Source organism: Natrix helvetica, assembly GCF_964273705.1.
Source record: "Natrix helvetica genome assembly, chromosome: 3".
NCBI classification, from domain to species: domain Eukaryota; kingdom Metazoa; phylum Chordata; class Lepidosauria; order Squamata; family Natricidae; genus Natrix; species Natrix helvetica.
The window spans coordinates 75,439,830-75,459,205 of NC_138549.1; the positions used below are offsets into that span (position 1 = coordinate 75,439,830).

General features: G+C 38.0%; 1 protein-coding gene across 3 annotated transcripts in view; it reads right to left on the reverse strand.

The window, feature by feature from the left end:
- KCNT2 (potassium sodium-activated channel subfamily T member 2) overlaps window positions 1-19,376 on the reverse strand; it is a 229,928-nt gene that overhangs the window by 43,247 nt on the left and 167,305 nt on the right. For 2 of the 3 annotated variants that reach the window (XM_081946388.1, XM_081946389.1), the window contains 4 exons: window positions 13,930-14,146; window positions 11,630-11,735; window positions 9,753-9,925; window positions 1,737-1,871 (listed from right to left, as the gene is read on the reverse strand). In XM_081946388.1, coding sequence (XP_081802514.1) covers window positions 1,737-1,871; window positions 9,753-9,925; window positions 11,630-11,735; window positions 13,930-14,146 — 631 coding nt within the window. Of the gene's footprint in view, window positions 1-1,736; window positions 1,872-6,192; window positions 6,265-9,752; window positions 9,926-11,629; window positions 11,736-13,929; window positions 14,147-19,376 lie in introns of all 3 variants that reach the window. The other variant, XM_081946387.1, reaches the window with a different exon arrangement.

Sequence of the window (19,376 nt, forward strand, 5' to 3'; positions counted from 1 at the left end):
TCAGCCCAGGAGGAAAGCCATTATCCAACTTAGCCACCTCCAAACCTTACTCTGTTCTTGAGACTTCTTGTTTGTTTTATGTCTCACACCTGATATCATTTTGTCCAACAGTACAAATTGTAGTAGCAATGATTTTTTTTCTCAAGGCAGAAATATCTATAGAATGAGAAGAAAGCCTTCACTTTTGGTTATTCCAACCTGCTTTTTTTTTTCATTTCCATCCATAGTTGAAATCAAGAACTACACAAAGGGCAAACAATCCAGCTCTGAGTTTGCCAGCCTTTGGTTTAATCCAGAGGAACCTCTTTGAGCCATCTGAAGCCATCAGACAATGGAGCAGTATAGCTTTGAACTGTTTTGAAGCCCCTGCTCCAAGACAGCCATGGTTTCAGAGGGCCAGGGAGTGCACTGACCAGATCGAGCCAAAAAGCACTGGCAATAAATTATTGATAATGACCTACTATATATATTCTGTTCCCTACAACTGTTGGAGGAGTCATTTAATAATGATCTTCATGACCCAAACCTCTAAACACGGTATAAAGGAAAAGGGGGAAGAATGGAATTTTCCTCCCCCTCTGCCTTTTTAAAATCCAGAATCCTTCTCTTATTCTCTCTTCCTACACAAAATAGCATCTATCTAAAGGTTTATCCCTTAGCATATATTGTGTGTAAGTACGCATAAGTGAACGTTGCGTCTTATAAATCCAAAATGCTGACTTTCTTTGCTGTTCTCAGAATCTTTACAATTCTCTTCCAGTTTCATAATTGTACAATTGAAGAATTGGCTTTCTTCAAACTTTCCAATTTTCCCATCAATCTTTAAACGTATTGAATTCAGTATGTCATTGTTGCAACTTCCCTCTTTTTATCATTGAACCGAACACTCTTCTCTCAGAATGCTTTCCTATTTTATCAATGAACTGAATAATATTCTAATTTTTCACAGATTGTTTCTGTTTTTATTTGATTTTTTTTATTTCATCATCCCAAACAGTTGATAAATGGTTTGGTTATTAACTATAGTTTAATTTCTGTATCTTGAGAATTCTTAAACCTGTCTACACTGCTCCAATAGAATTGGCTTTATAAAGGCCCAGTTTATTAAAAAAAATCCTCACTGCTGCAGAAGTTAGGCACGGCATTTAGATCAAACCTAATCAGGTTATGTTCTTTGATGAGCAGCAAAAGGAGTACTTAGTTAGCAGAAACTTATTCAAAGCAACAAACACAATTAATTAGCAATGGACATCTGTTTTATTATGATTTACCCACACAGATTACTAGGAGGTTAAATACAATATAGTAATTTGATAATTATTCACTTGTAGGATTACTAGACAAAATGCCTAAATATATATTGTTTACCTACTGTGAATATTTATATGCTCAATGGAGAAGGAGCATCAAAGATAATAAGAAACAGATGATTTCACTAATAACATTTGATACCCAATAGAAACCATTGTTGCTTCCTAAACCAGGTTTAACTAAATACAACTAGAACTTGGTGGTGTAATCTTGGGAAGAAATTCATTTGCTTTATTGCTTAATTTTTGAATATAATAATAGATCAAGTGAAAGATTTTATGGACATATTAGCCACTAATGTTACTGATAAATCTGATATGATTAAGTCCATTTATATTATTAAAATTATACATTTTTATGGAATGTAAATGGAACAGTGCAATTCCATAGAAACATAGGAAGTAAGTAATCATACAGCCACTTACCTAAAAAGAGTTTGTACATTTACAATTGTCTTAGCATCTGCCATGTATTCTTCTTCAGCACTCATAGTGCTTTCCTTGTCCACCACAACCATATTGGCAGCAAATGTCATACCACATTTTAGTAAATCATCTAGACTTTTGCAACAGGATAAAAAGTTACATGAAGTCAAATACATATTGGTCATAACAAGTTAGTCATATATTCTGATAAACGCTTAGTGTTTTATAAAATAAAGTAATTGTGACTAAACTGTAATCATAAAGTTATTCTTAGTAGCTGCTGGACATGTCCTGAGAGCAGCACCTTCACCATCACCAAGACTGTCTACCAACTAGAAGTCAATGGTCAGTGACCTTGCGGGCGTCCAAAACAAAGATGGCAAGACACCATCAACAAATATGCAAGCCGTGGGCCTGGGTCCTGGAGATGCAGCTGACTGTGCAAAGTGGCATTCGATGATCTGAAAAGTGGAGCCTGCACTAGTGGGAATACGCTAGGAAGAAGATGATTTTTAGTAGGTGCTGGGATAATTTTATCTCCCCTACAGTATCTAATAATGGATAGGACTCATCCATATTACCTCTTGGCATGCCATAGCCTTTTTTTTAATGTATAGGGCATTTTTAAAAAATAATTTGTAGGAATGAGTAAATAGAGATAAATGGACAAATGTATGTCATGTTTTCGAAATGCTTAACTTGTTCCCCAAAATGATGTAGTGTGAAAAGATGAGCAGATATCTAAATCTGGTTCCATTTTATTTATAATGAACAAAGCAGGAGCAGTTTGAGTATGCATGTTTGTTCTCTTCTCAGAAAGGATTCAATTCTCAAGCCCACGAGTAACTGCAATTAATTTTATCTACAACAGTTTACTAATAGTTAAAACTTAGGTTTTGTACATTGCTAATGAAAAGTAAACTGTTAATATAATTTAGTACGAGATAAGTACAGCCTTAAATTCCCTTTAAATGAAGTTCTGAAATTTACTGTTATTATTTACACATTTTTATTAAATGTGAACATTAGTGATAGAGAGTGTCATAAACTATATAATCATAGGTAAGTGAGGAAGAAAAGAGAATTACTTAAAGAAGGAGGGAGAAATTGTGCAAAATAATGTTATAATTTGCTGTGGATTTAATTGCCCAGTAATTCTACTGATAGCTGATCTACCTTCTGGACAATAATATTATCAATAAACAGAAGTGACTAAACAATGAGAGATGAAACATTTTCAGGCTTGAGCATTTATATTAAAATTCTATTTAAAGTCAAAGTATCATATTTCCTAAGAGCTTAATTAAACTCCATTCTAAATCATTATGATGAAATGATTTTTCTACACAGTATTAATCTGCATCAAAGGAGGGAGACAAAATGTAGAAATAGTTCACATAACACAACCCAGACAAGGCATGGTATAATTAAAGCTTCTTGACTCCGGTGACATATTTGATAGAGAAAGCACATTCCTACCATCATAGGCCATCTATTCTCACTCACTACAGCTAGTTGATATCTTTTATTATTTCATTCTCCACATATTTCTTACTTAGATGAAATTATATTGATCTATTCCTATAATGGTCCTTAGGGCCATTCATTTAACTACTGTTCAAAATTATGATGCCATTGATTTCATTGAGAGCCATATCAGGGTTGTATTTGACCTTAGAGGCCCAGGGGGGCTTGGTCAGAGTAGGCATGGTCATGGTAGATGTGGCCATGGGAGTCGTGTCGGGCGGCATCTGTGGTGGCCAAGTGCTAATGCAGAACTTCCTTTAGACTCTCCCTCACTCTGTTACCACTATTTTCTTTCCCAATTATTTTCCTGAAGCACTCTGGCAGCTGAAACAGGGTGTGGGGGGGGGCAGGCTGCATGACACTCCCTGTACCCCATTTTGAGCCTGGACTGCCTCCTCCACCACCCTGGCAGCCATAATGGGTTGTGTGCTGCTCCCCCACACCCAGTTTTGGCTAGTAGAGGCACTACGGGCCAGTTCTTTGCAATTTCCAGGCTGGCCCCGTGGGCCGGATCTAAGCACCCCGTGGGTCATATCCGGCCTGCGGGCCTTGAGTTTGACACCCCTGCTATATAGTAATATCTCATTTAGGATGGTAAAGCAGGAATCCCTGACGCCCGGGCCATGGACCGGTACTGGTCTGTCATCTGTTTGGAACCGGACTGCACAACTAGAACTGAGAAGTAGGTGAGCAAGCGAAAGTTCACATGTATTTGCAACCACTCAGTGCTGGCATCAATACCTCAGCTCCACTTCAGATCATCAGGTATTAAATTCTCATAGGAGTGCGGACCTTACTGTAAAGGTGCTTTTTCAAGAGGCAACCGGACTTTCTAGTTTTTCTTTGAAGATGTTTCACTTCTCATCCAGGAAGCATCTTCAGCTCTGAGCTGAAGAAGCTTCTTGAATAAGAAGCGAAACATCTTCAAAGAAAAACTAGAAAGTCCGGTTGCCTCTTGAAAAAGCAGCTTTGGAACAACCATGACCTGGATGACTGAGAATCTCCACAGACACCTTACTATAAACTGAGCATGTTTATTAGATTACATGCTCCTCATCCTCCCCCCCCCCCCCATCTTCAGTCCATTGAAAAATTGTCTTTCCTGAAACCCGTCCCTGGTCCCCAAAAGGTTGTGGACTGTATGGTAAAGAAAATAATAATATGGAACCCTGACTTTTTGTTAAAAGTGCCATGGTAGCAAGACAAGTAGCATTATGAAGGTGAAGGATTGAATAGGCATTTCTTTCAAGTGACAATGTATTTTGAACTATATCTCCCATTGCTTCTCTTGCTTTGTTCATTATCAACTTAATTGTTCCACTTCATCGTAATTGTATTACATCCTTTAATCTGAGTGCTCAGTTTTATCTAAAATGTATAAAAGTATGAGTTGAACTAAATATGTCAAGAGGCATTTTTCTTATACTAATGTTCTTTGAGGAGGTACTAAAGTGAAGTGAGTTCTCTGCTGAATGTAAAATGAACCAATTAAAACTTTGGGTTGTTGCCATGTAACATATGAAACAGCCTTTGGGTACAAATATATTCTCTAATAAAAAGCATTAGAACATCCATACATAGTATCTTTTCCATTTTTGAGAAAAATCGAAAAGATACAAATATTTTTTTTAAAAAAAAACATTTTATTATAGGGTATTATAAACAAAAACAAGATATTTTAAGTTTGGGGTATGCTAAGTTAAATCTGAGCAAGACAGGATAAACAGCAGTCAAGTGGCAATATATTGAAGGATTTTTTCTTCTTCGGGATCATAAAAACGAAATGAGTATCTCAAAGTGAAGCATCCTGTTTGCTTTATGATAAATTCTATATTATCTTAAAATAACAGCTGCTGATTCAGCTACAATTTAAACTTTTGTTTTAAAAGGTTATTTTTTAACTTTCTAAGTTAGCATTGGGGGCTCTAACCGTTTATAGCAACTGCAATTCCACTTTGGATAGTCCAGAGTGGAGGTGGGGATATCCTAATGCAGGGCTCCCCAACCACCGGTCCATGGACTGGCACTGGTCGGTGGCATGCCAGCAACAGGTCCGTGCAAACAAGTAAAGCCCCATCTGCAGGATGCAGGCAGCATGCAAAACCTTTGGTCTGCAGAAAAAACCTCTCTACGTGGAACCGGTCCGTGGTGCCCAAAAGGTTGGGGGCCAATGTTCTAATGCACAAGGCAGCCTTTGGAGAACAGCCAATATACATTTAACCCTTTACATATAGGGTTAATTAATTAATACGTTTGCATAAGGGCTTGGAGATGAGAATTCCTTACTATACATCCAAACAACACTTCATCAGGTTCTAGAAATAATTCAAAAGTGGATGAAAGTGGAAAAATAGTCAATTAACCCAGACCAATTATTGTGCAAATTAAAGCTTTTTAGAAAGATGGTTTTCCAGTCCCAAAAGTGCATTTCCAAAAGGCAACTTGACTTTGGTTTTCTTCTTTGAAGGGAAAAAAAAACAAGGAAAAAAAACATAGAAAAGTCCAGCTGCCTTTTGGAAAAGTACCTTTGGAACAACCATAACTTGGATGATTGAGAATCTCCATTGACATAGTTCTCCAGTGTCTACTTAATCAGTTATGGAGAGCTCGTGCAATCTCAGCAGATCCGTTATGTGTACTTTTGTATGCATACAAATATAGAGTTACTATATAAAAATGTAATGAATAAATGAACGAAGACTGAACTGTACATCAATTCAACTGTAGATTACCATGTATAAAACTAGAAGTCTCTTTTTAAAAGGGAAAACTTAATGAGCAATATAAAAGGTTCAGTATGTTGAAGAACAAGTAAGCATGCAACGATACAACTTCAAAACACTAGCACTACATAAAAGCATGCAACTACATGGTACTGCACACTACAATACACTACAATATTTAGTGTACCAAGAATCATTTTACCTACTTGTCAATAGAGCCCACCATGTAGTAAACCATTGGAAACCAACAGATTGCATCCAGAAAATGCATATCTGGCCTAAATAGCAGATGGGTCACAAAGTGAAAGATAGTATCACAAAAATTGTGTGGCTAATGGAAATTATTTAGTAATAATAATGTTAAATACAGTTTAATTGGACAGTGGATTTTTTTTAATGTTTCATTTTAACAACTACGTTTGTTTCTTTTCTGTTTCTTCATCAGTTTGAAAAATGTTACAGTATGTAAAATTCTGTTTGATTTTTCCAGACACATTTCTTCTGATAGATACATTTTTAGAGACATTCTTACCTATTGAGAACCTTTTTTTTTTTGGTGTGTGTGTAAAATTATTTCATATATTTGGTGATTATTTTAATAATTTCTCTAATACAATTATGTGCACATTTCTGCCTTATGTATGCAGACAGACCACTTGGGTCTTGCAGGATTGGCCCTCTAGGTTCTTTCCATTAAACAATTTCATCTATCGGGGCCCTTTAAGGGTACCTTCCCAGCTGTGCCTGTGCTGTGGAATGAGGTGCCCCCCCCAAGACTCAAATGGCTCCCCACTTTGCTCTTGCCTTTGGAGAGGGAGAGTGTAACCCCACCTTTCATTTCAACAGACATTTCAAGTCTGTCACACTTGCCATCTTTTATTGATTTTGATGTACAGGAAGTTTCCGATTAGAACAGTTTGTTTAGTGGCACATGACCGTTTTTCACATTCACGACCATTGCAGCATCCCCAGGGTCACATGATTAAAATTCAGTTGCTTGGCAACTGACTCATATTCATGATGGTTGCAGAGTCCTGGAGTCATGCTTTTTGTCACTTTCTTATAAGCAGAGTCAATGGGAAAGCCAGATTTACTCAACTGTGTTACTAACTTAATAACTGCAGTGATTAACTTAACAATGGAGGCAAGAAGGGTCATAAAAGGGGGCAACATTCACTTAACAACCATCTTGCTTAGCAACGGATATGTTGGGTTCAATTGTAGTCATAAGTGGAGGACTACCTGGAATAACATTGTTTGACGATTGTCAGATGGCCAGAGTCATTGGGAGTTGGCTATCAATTTGGAACAATGTACACATGCAAATAAAAGCTACATTTGGGCTTGCAAAGCTGTTTGAAAATTACAAATTCGCTTATGGCAAAGAAGGCATTGTCTATTGTGCTTAATAGCTATTATGCATGATGTCCGGACTGTATTTCTCATTAACTCCCAATTTTGTATGGGGAGATATTAGGGATGTTTTCCTCTTTAAAAATTGTGTTAAGTTTATTTTAAAGTTTACACAACAGTTTGCAAGTCTTTCCTGTCTCAAAATACATCGTAATATGGTAAGTGCAAAAAGAGCTTAATGCAAGTGTACCAATGGAATTTAAGCAATAGTGAAGCCCACTAATATATTTTCTTACACTTATGGGGATGTCTAAGGAACTTATATGTAAACTATATATATTACAAACATAAAAATGATTCCTAACATATGTGTTATATCTGGATGCTGGATCTCATAATAACTGGCGTTAGAAAGGTTGATAAATTCCCTCCAAAAAAAGAAAAAAGAAAACACAGCTAAAAGCCACAAGGAACTATGATGAAATGCAATTAAAACTATAATAGAGAAATCATATATTAAAAATCATGTAAAGCATTTAAAACATGACCCTAAAAAAATTCAATTAAACACTAGAGGGCCCTATACTTCTACACTAAAAATATCAGTCCACAATGAGATTTGCAGTTAAACCTGGATGTAATATTAAACACACACACACACACACTTATGAGAGAGGGAGAATGAGAGAGGGATATCTCCTATGCAAGAGAGATCCATAACATCTACAAGAGTTAATAGATTCAAGATATCAATGGTTGTATACAGGTAGTCCTTGACTTATGACAGTTTGCTTAAGAAACAGTTTGAATTGATAGCCTCTGAAAGTCAGTTAGAATTTATATTTGAATTTATGATCATGTGTTTGCAATTCAGGTGCTTGACACTGACTCCCCATTTAGGACTGGTTGTGGCATTCAGTGGTCACATGATCACAATTTGTTATGATTTTGCTGGTTTCCAGCAAAGCTTGCAATTGGTAAAGCTGGATTCGCACTTACAACTGCATGACTTGACCTACAACCAGTGGTGGGATTCAGCCAGTTTGCACCACTTTGGGAGAACCGGTTGTTAAGTTTCTGAGCAGTTTGGTGAACTGGTTGTTGGAAGAAATTATTAGGGCAGAGAACCGGTTGTTAAATTATTTGAATCCCACCACTGCCTACAACCATAGTAAACATTATTATAAAATAATTGATGGCTCAATTTATAATGGCAATTTATGATGGAAATTCCATTCCTAATTTTGGTCATAAATTGAGAACTATCTGTAGTTGAATTATTTGACTTCAGGGATTTTAAAGAATGCGGTAAATATATCACAAGAATTGAAAACATGGCAATACCTACTCTAGGAACTTCAAAAGAGATGGTGATAGGCTGTACTTTTTGCACCTCTGGAATAAGAAATAAAAACCTAATCCTTTGCTGTACTTTCTTTGAGTGCTTAAATTGCCAGAGGTTTTTGAAAGGATAATCCAATCTATGAAAAAAATAAATGTGAAGCAACTAGGCACATTTTAAGTGTTCAGATGTAACTTTCACCAGAGACATATTGTTGATACATTTTATTGGACCAAAATAAAAAAAGCAATTTAAAAATCTGACATGACTGTCTGCCAAGAACGGATGAGTAAAAGAGATTTTTTTTTAATCCCAATTGGAATATTTTAAAGATCCAGCAATTCGGGCAAAGTTTTACATATTTTCTTTATGATTTCATGCTACAGTGATGTCAAAGTTAGATCTCTATTTCAAGAAAATGGCATCAAAATCTTTTGCTGTTTACAATGGAAATTTATCCTCAATACAACTTATTCCCAATGGCAATAGGCAAGTACATAAAGCCCATAATCTGGAAAATTACTTAAAGAATTGAGGCAAAGCCCTTCTAACTCCAAGTAAAATAGCAGTAGTGTGTAGGAGGAGGAGGATAGTACTAATATAATAATCATGAAAAATTTGTTTAACTTACTATGTGTAGGAGAAAAGGAGATGGAACTGGGGGACAGAGCAAAACGAGTCATCAGCTTAGCCTCTCAGGCTCTTAAATCTCGTCCCTACCCTTGAATTCTGTTGACTTTTATATAACACCAATTTAGTGTTGACCATTAGCTGACTAGATTCTTGGGTATAGCCTTCAATAAATTGTTTATATTGCAACCTACATGAATGGTTCTGAGTCTTTCTGATTCTTTCTTTCTGCCTGATACTATGGCATCCAAAATTATATCTTGATTATATCTTAAAATAAATCTGATATTTCTCCTATAAATGACTGTCTCCAAATATTGGTGATACAATCCTTCTGAATTAAACATGTTTATTAAATTTGGTAGCAACAATATGTAATGCATGCAAAGTTCCAAATTTGAATTTGTGCCTCTGAGATAAAAGGACAAACATTCCACTTACGGATTATCCAGCAGCAACACAATTGGGTTGAGTTCTTTCTTTGGTCTGTAATAAGCCCTGAGAGGTACAATAAAGTTGTAGAGTCCATTTCCTGCTGTTTCTGCAGCAACTATAATGATTCTGTTTTTGAATCCATAAGCTTTGGCATCTTCATAGTAATTATGTTGGCACCCCTAAAATCAATTAATTAAAACAGACCCAAAATAAATCACAGGAAAAAATATAACAATGCAATACCTATCATCTGTTTGTTATAACATTTTCTAGCTTCCCAGAAAATGTTTTTAAAGTATGAAAGTATTTGTAGCATTTTATGTCCAGCTTTTAATCATTGAAGATATATTTAAATTTTCACTAGCTCCATTTTTAAGGAAAGCCTCACATTTTAAATACTGGTGTATACTCTATATTTGTCTTGATTTTTAAGTTTAAGATATTTACTGTCACTGAAGAATTTGAGTATATATAACACATTTATTGACACTAATTCCATGCTATGGTGGCAAAACTTTCATTATAATCAGTCGCCCCTGAAAAACATGGAAGATTTGCTTTTATATTTGTATGATGGGATTGGAAATGGATAGGAATATTTTCTAACCTGGCATGCGGATAATCTTTGATTTACAACCATAACTGGGACTGGAATTTCTGTTGTTAGCAATGTGGTCTAAATCATGATGTCAGATGACCATATTGCTTGGTGACGACAATTCCAGAAATCCTACTCATTGCCATAATTACAGACCTGCAGGTCCTTAAGCAGGAAGAGGTAAGAAGTGCAGGGCTACCATAATGGGGTGACAGAGTCCCTGAGAGGCCCAGCACAGGCCACACATGTATTAGGTGGGGGGGGGGGTTCTTTGGTGTGGCATGAGTGCAAGAATAGACTATGACTCAGAGGCTTCTTGGTTTGCCACAGCTCTGGGGCTACAAAAAGGCAGAGCTGCCTCTGAAAGTCTCAGTAGCCTCCCATACATAGGGTCAGACCAGTCTTCAGCAGCAGGAAGAAGATGGATGAGGTAGGTTCTATGAAGTACAGGATAGGGACAATGAGGTTTTGCAATGTGGTGGTAGCTTGAGGCGGCATTTGTCAGTGGCAGCAGTAACATTAGGACTAAAATAGAGGTCTGGGAAGTGGAAGGGTGGAAGCTGATATGCTACTCAAAGGCTTTATTTGAATTTCAGCCTCAGCACTCCCCCAAAGATTGCCACTGTTCAGGGTGGCTGAAAGGACATACATGTGCAGGGAGATGGGGGAGAGTTGAAGAGTCTTGTAGTTTTAAGTGTGGATGGGCTATTAAGTGCACATTTTTTGATCATGATACTGTGCTATATTGACACTGTGGACCAGTTGTAAGTCTATTTTTTCCAGCACAGTTGTAACTTTGAAAATTCACAGACGGAATGGTTGTAAGTTGAGAACTACCTGTGCCAAACAAGAGAAGCATTTTTTCACCATGGACGAGAAAATATTTTCCTTTCTCAACATGCATCGCCTCATGCTGAAATAAAATTGGGCTATGCTTAGCTGAGTATAATCATACAAAAGCTTAAAAAATAAATAAACCTAGAATTGGAGTATGTTGCAATTATATTACTTACAACAGCCACTGAAACTTGAACCCAGCCCAAGTTTTAAAATGAAATTCCATTTCAGCAAGGATAATACTTTAGGCTGTGGCTAGATTATCCTCTTAAATTTAATATGGCCAAAACCACAGTGTTTTTACAGCCATACAGTTGATTTATCCAATAGAATGCTGAACAAAACCACAACCTGTAATGACTCAGTATTAACTTTGCATTCAAAAATGTGGTTCAAGTGCTTTTCCTCTTAAAACAAACATATGCACAGCAGTATTGTACCTACATACCTTATCTAATCTCAGGCAGCAAGATGGCACTTTTTCATGGAGCAAATGGCAGAAAGTAGGAGAACTTCCTATGTAAGGTGAGTAGGGGGGATAGCCTTTTAAATACCTAGAACAAAGAAGAATCTGGTCTCATTTTTTGCATTTAACAGCATACACACACCCCTTCGTTGTGTTTCTTTTGTCTGAGATGTACAGCAACTTCTCTTTTTTAAGCAGGCACTTGAGAGATATCAACATTAAATCTATAACTCTAAAGCAGCATAAAGTCTCTCTAAACAGCCAGTTGTTTCTCAATGTTAAATCTCTCTCCTCTTGAACTTTCTAATATTCAGTCATGACTGAAACATGATGTGTATTTGTCTATATCTCCCTCTGTGTGTAATACACTTGTTACTTTTGGGAGCATTTACTGTACCTTTTTGCTGTATTCCTAGAAAGTCTCACTATCCTCAAGTGTGAGGAGTGGTTCACTTACTAGTTATATAAGTTAAATAAGTGGCTGTATTAATGATAATATCTCTGCTCTTGTGATCTAGGATTATTTATTTCATTTTTAGCCATGCCTATTGTTTAACTCAGGGTCCCCAACATTTTGGGCACCAGGAACCGGTTCCATAGAGGTTTCTCTGGAGGGGTGTAGTTTTGCATGCTGCCTGCATTCCATGGATGGGGCTTTGCTTGTTTGCGAAGCTCGGTTGCTGGCGCGCTGTGGACCGGTGCTGGTTCCTGGACCGGGGGGGTTGAGGATCCCTGGTTTAACTGATTTAATTTTGGTTTTCTTGTATGCCACCCAGAGTCACTTTTATCGAGAGGGGTGGCCATAAAAAAACTGTTACATAAATTAAAAATATAATACTATAACGCCTACGGTGGTCTTATTTTGCTTTGATGAGACACTTTGGGTCGCAAAGATCACAGTGTTGAAATCAAGTGGGGGTCTGGTTTAAGTAACCTAGTTTGTCTCCATGAGGGTTGTGTGATATCAACTCATAGGTTCAACCAGCACTTGCAAAAGCTTCTGCACACAGAAGCATTTTTTTGCACATGCACAGAAGTACCTTCTGCTTTTGCAAGCACCAGGGGAAACTGTAGAAGAGGCCTTGGAGAACAATCACTTATAGCAACATTTCTAGAGGTGTTTTCCTGAATCCTTTGTCAAACCAAAATAATTTCTTCAGTATTTACACCAGCATAAGAGTTACCCTGATTCCAGTACAATTGTACCTGTGTTTGGTCATTGCCATGGGTTGTACTATGTAAATGAATGGACTTTGAGTGCCTTTTCCTTTTATACTTTAATTTCAGTTATATATTGTAAACTGAATTCTTTTATATTATAAACTGGATGTATTATAAAAGAGAGCGTAAGGGCTCAGCTTGCTTGTCACACTGAGCTTGTCAGCTGGAAAACTGACCTCCTGGTTCAAGACCCAAGTGCCGCGCCACAGGCTGAACTCCTATTACGTGCCCCAGCTTCTGCCTACCTAGCAGTTTGAAAGTCTGCAAAAATGAGTAGATAAATAGGTACCACTTTTGGTGGGAAGGTAACAGGGTTCTGTGCACCTTGGCATATAGTCATGCTGGCCACATGACCATGGAAAGAGTCTTCATCCAATGCTGGCACTCTCTGCTAAGAAACAAAGATGAGCACTATCCCTTAGGGTTGGACACGAATGGACAGGGGAAATCTTTATTTTTACTTTATTGAGAACTATAAAAGTATTATACGGCTTTGCTGCTGTTTCTTCTTGTTTCTTAATTTCATCTTTCTTATTACCATCAGACCCTTCACACTAGGTCTGCACAGCATATGTCCTGTCAGTGTTTTTTAAAAATTAATAAATTCATTGTGGCCACTCTGGTGCTGTCACTTCTCTGCTAGTCACAGAACAGCTAATTGCTGTGTGAGGTTGTGGCTGTTGAGGGCGATTTTTAATCCATCATTCCTCATTACGGATTGCGTATGCCTACTTTAAACTAAGCACAAGTAACCTTTGTTTAGCAACCATTCAGAGTTATGCCAACAATGAAAAAGTACATGTGTGACCATTGCAGGAGTGTAAAGCAAGGAAAAGCTGAATTAAGATTACAAGCACAGTCGCCGTTTCACTAGGGGCCACTTCATTTAACAACTGAACGGCTGGTCGTGTTTGTAGTTGCTAAATGAGGACTACTTGTATGTACAGTATTGTGGAACTATCTGGAGATCTCTCAAATGCACTCTATAACAAGCTACTAATTTCCTTTTTCTGCATTGTTGTGTTTAAAAACATATTCATTTAAAAGTGCACTTTACATACTCCAGACCATTCAACACTTCTTCATCGGACGGTGTGGCTTCATCTTCGGACTGATCGCTTAAGGGATCACAGCTATGAAGCGCTGAAGTGTCTGCAACCTCCAGAACAGGTGCAATGCTTGGCCTTCTGCCCGTTTTAGGTGCTTCTGAAGGAAGAGTTAATGTAGCTGCATTTGGAGATCTACAGCCTGTATCTTGCAAATCTATAGCAACGGTACCTGGGGGCGGTAGGAAACAGACGAAAATGAAAATGTTAGGTTTTGAAGGCAGGAGGGAGAGCCATATCAACATACTGTAAATGATGTACTCTTCAATCTCTTCATAAATTACTTAGATGAGGGAATAGAAGGGGAAACTCATCAAATTTGCAGATAACACTAAGCTGGCAGGAATAGCCAACAACCCAGAAGACAAGCTCAGGATCCAAAAAGAGCTTGACAGACTTGAACTATAGGCCCTATTCAACAAAATGAATTTCAACGTGGAGAAAAGCAAGGTTTTAGCCAAGTAAAACCAAAGGTATAAGTACAGATTAGAGGAGACCTGGCTCAAAAAAAGTAACTGTGAAAGGGACCTTGGAGTCTTATAGATCACTTAAACATGAGCTAGCAGTGGGTATCAGCAGCCACAAAAGCTTGTACAATCCTTGGTTGAATAAACAGAGGCATAGAATCAAAATCATGTGAAGTATTAGTACCAGTTTTTAAAATCTGGAATACTGCATCCAGTTTTGGTTGCCACATTACAAAAAAGATATTGAGACTTTGGGAAAAGTGCAAAGAAGAGCAACTAAGATGATTAAAGGCCTGGAGACAAAAACGTATGAAGAACGGTTGCAGGAATTGGGTATGGCCAGATTACAAAAAAGAAGGACTAAGTATGACATGATAGCAATAATCCAGTATTTGAGGATCTGCCACAAAGAAGAGGGGGGTCAATTTATTTTCCAAAGGTCCAGAAGGCAAGACAAGAAACAATGAATGGAAACTAATAATGAAGAAGAGAAGCAACCTGGAATTAAGGAGAAACTTCCTAACAGAGAGGACAATTAACCAGTGGAACAGCTTTCCATCAGAGGTTGTACGGGCTTCATCACTGGAGGTTTTAAAGAAAAGATTGGACAGCCACCTATCTGAAATGGTATAAGGTCTTCTGCTTGAGCAGGAATTGGATTAGAAGACCTCCAAGATCCCTGGTTGATTCCAGAAGGCTTGTTGATTTTTTGGGAGGGGGGTAGAGTGAGAATTAACACAGTGGTGGAGGCAGAAGCCTTCATGGGAAAACATAAGGACCTCCTAGGTGAAACAAGAGACGGCACACAAGACATGAAGGGGTGAGGAGCCTTGGCTCAGCCAACAGACAGGGGAGAGGAGACAGCAATGAAACTTAGGTCACAGAAATGAATTAAAAACATATCGCAATTGCTAATATAATGAATGTAGAAGTGATATAAAGTATGGTTGTAGATGTCAAAGAATTGAGTAAAATAACTGCTAATATGAATGTAACAATGATATTTTGATTATATATATAATATGAAAGAGATGCAAGATTCCGGGGAAGTACCACCTTCCATATGATGTAGCTGTCAAAAAATTTTTTCCACACTTATGTACCCTTTTTCCCAAAATATTTGAAAAAAACAAATAAAACTTTTGTTATATATAAAAAAAGAAGACCTCCAAGATCCCTTCTAGCTCTATTCTGATTGATTAAGATGTGACCATGAAAACTAAAAGGTCTAGCAAGGAGCAGTATGCAAGAGATTTTAAATGCTAACAAACCTGAATGCAAAGATTGTTTTGAATATTCAGAGCTGGAAGCAAAAAAACACCCACCATCAGAGTATTTTGTTTCAAATTCAGAACAAAAGTATATACCCTTTTAAATAATGCGATTGGACCTTAGATTTGTTGTTTGTGATTGAGTTCTTTCTGAGTTTTTCCTCCTTCCACACTATAACCAGTATAGAAGCTAAAACTAGTCAATACTTCCTGCTCATGGTTTAGACTGAATAGCGTGATATGCGGGCAGGGTGGAATGTTGTGGCAGACCAACTATTGCTAAGCATATGGCTCTCCAAAAAAAAGAGCCATTTTAATAGGCAGAAAAAATCTATTCATAGCTACTTCCCTGTAGATAAACTGTTATTGTCTTTTTAAATCCTTTGCTGAGAAAGAGAGACATATGGATAGGTTAAAAGAGCCTACAAAAGAAAATAGGTAATGGAAGAAAAAGGAAGAGAGGTACATGAATTCAGATGATTCACTGAAAAGTATTGCCAAGGCTGAACATTATATATTCAAAAGTCACTACCAGTATTAGAGTGAAGGTCTAGCATTTATAAGACTTTGCTGCATAGCTACACTTGGTACATGCCTTATTGCAATATATGCAAGGGTAGATTTTGCCCCTTTGTTGAACCGGGATCAGGTATGTATGTGTGTGTGTTTGTACTGTTAGTATTGTTTGTGCATGAATAAAACAGTCATACATTTTCTTAGCCCACAAGCAAAGGTAAACACTCAGTTGTACCAAAGACTAGAAGATCAATTGGTATGCTGAGCTTTTTGGTAAGTTTGTAAGGCAAAGAAAATGTTGTAGAAACAAACCAGCAAAAAGAGTTTGCTTGGTGGTTGAGATGAAATATTAGACCATGCTGATTGTTACCTGCCACCCAACCTATAGAAAAAAATGGTCAGGAACTGTAATTAGAATCAGAATCAGAATAGAGCTGGGAGAACTTGGAGATCTTCAGTCCAACCTCTGCTCAAGCAGGAGACCCTATACCATTTCAGACAAGTGACTGTCCTGTCTCTTCTTAAAAACTTCCAGTGATGAAACACCCAGAACTTCTGAAAGCAAGCTGTTCCATTGGTTAATTGTCCCAATTTAGGAAGTTTCTCCTTAATTCCAGGTTGCTTCTCTCCTTGATTAGGGTCCATCCATTGTTTCTTATCCAATTACTGTGACAGTCAGCCAGATGTTTAAACTGGATTTTCATTTTTATCCACTTAGCGAGTCCTTCCCAAGAACCCGGGACATACAAATGTTGTTTGAGGATGTTAAAGGTCTAATGAAGAGAAGAAAAGGTGGTGACATGATAACACTCTTCCAATATTTGAGGAGCTATCACAGAGAAGAAGGGCAGACCCATTCTCCAAAGCACCTGAGGGCAGGACAAGAAGAAATAGATGGAACCTTATTAAGTAGTGATCCAACTTAGAATTAAGGAGAAATTTCCTGACAATGAAAAAAATCAGTGGAACAACTTACCTTCAAAAGTTGTGGGTGCTCTAACACTAAGAAAATAATGGACAGCCATTTGTCCGGAATGTTACAGAGTCTCCTGCTCAAGCAGAAGGTTGGACTAGAAGACCTTCAAGGTCCCTTCCAACTCCATTATTCTATATTCTGTATCGTTACATGATATAAGCTTTTCTAAGTAAAGCTATTTTATTGCAATTGACTGATGGTGATGTTGCCAATGTCGATGGTGTTCAAATAGTGTTCCAGTTGCTTTGGGATTGCAGCCAAGCTGACTATTATTAATAGCACTAGTACTGAACATATTTTTTAAAACCCTAAATAAATATTTAAACTCATCATCAAATGTATAAGAAGAGTGTATGAGAAGAAGAATGTATGATGATCAAGGTCTAGGGCTTTTCTTTTTCCTTGAAGTTGCTGGTATACTCAGCTGCCAGTTTAGTGAGTTCTCCAAGGCCTTGCAGGTAAACTGGAGCTAACTGCATCCCCTGAGACTAGAGGTTATTGGCTGTGGACAAGCATTATTGGATGGGAGGGGGTGACGTTGTTGGGCAAGTAGTCCTCATCCATCTTCTTCTTATCTTTTATGACCCCGGGTCTCATCTCACTTGAATGGTCACCACATAAAGACTGTTTATTATTGAGAGACTATAATTCTAGAAGCGAAAAAGTAAACTGTATTTTATTTATGTTATATTTCAAGTTAATCCTTGTTCAGAGAAATCGTCCATGAGTAAGGAAAAGGGCACAAATAAAGATGTCATCACATGAAGACTGACACAGCAGCAACAAAAAACTTTTTGGGTCAGTCAGAGGAGCAGCTACAACACCAGAGCCAAGAAGGACAGAGTATGGGAGACAACAAGCAGAATAAACTGGAGAATTCCAGAAACAGAGGCTTGCTGGAAGAAGCATGCAGTCATCCAAGAAGTGAAGCAAGGAAAAATCAAGATGGAGGTGGATGAGTAAAGACTCTGATGCTGGGTGAAGTCAGTGGAATATCTCACTGACCAGGTTACTAGATAGACCAACAATAGAATGAAGTCTTACATAAGAAATGTGTAACTGAACCTAATCCCTTGACAACATTATCACTCTTACCCTTAAGTACTTTCCCTTGAGATAATATGCTATTGTTAAATACCTTAGTTCAGGGAGTTGCTTAAGTAACAGAAGACTGTTTATTATTGAAAGGCTATAATTCCAGAAGAGAAAACATAAATTATATTTTGTTTATGTTATGTTTCTTGTTCAGAGAAATCTTCCATGAGTAAGGGAAAGGACACAAATAAAGGTGTCCTTTGACAGGATTATTCATTGCTTCCAGGGACGTGCGGTCAGGGGAGGCAGAGGAGGCAGAGCCTCACCGCTCTCACCATGAAAATAAAAAAAAAAAGGGAAAAGGGAAAAGGCGCTGAGGAGCCTTCTGCACACGTGGTTTGGGAATGGGACCATGGGTGCAGGAGGCTCCTCTAGCCTCAGCCTCCCTCCTGCACACGTGGTCCCATTCCCCGCCTTCCTGAGTCAACATGAAGGGGACTGTGGAGCGTGAGCCGCGGTCCCGCAGAGCGCGCTCCGTGGTCCCTTTCATGTTGACTCAGGAGTCAGGAAGGAGGGGAATGGGACCACGTGTGCAGGAGGGAGGCAGGAGGGAGGCTGAGGCTAGAGGATCCTCCTGCACCCGTGGTCCCATTCCCAGAGGTTCAGCAGCTTCAGCCTCCTGCACACATGGTCCCACTCCCTGCCTTCCTGAGTCAACATGAAGGGGACCGCGGCTCGCGCTGATGACATCATCAGCCTCACCAGCCATAAACCTCACCGCACGTCACTGATTGCTTCTGTCTCTCTACTCCACCCTTTGCAAAATAACCTACCACAATATAGACAAAGCCAGAACAACAGTCCCCATAATTATGATTTCATTTACTTTGAGGAAGTCAATGAAGGCATTTCATCAGGCATTTCATTCATCAGGAAGGCATTTCTCAAAATGGGAGAGTGAACAATAAAATCAGTTTCATGTTTGATTCAGTAACATGAAAACTTAGGCTGACAGAATGAAAGGTAAGCACCATTTCAAATCTAATTGGCTTGGGAATGATAAACCTTTATGTAGCAGTTATTTAAATAGAAAGTTCAGTATTCTGTTTCTACTGTTCATCCCAACTCCACTTCACT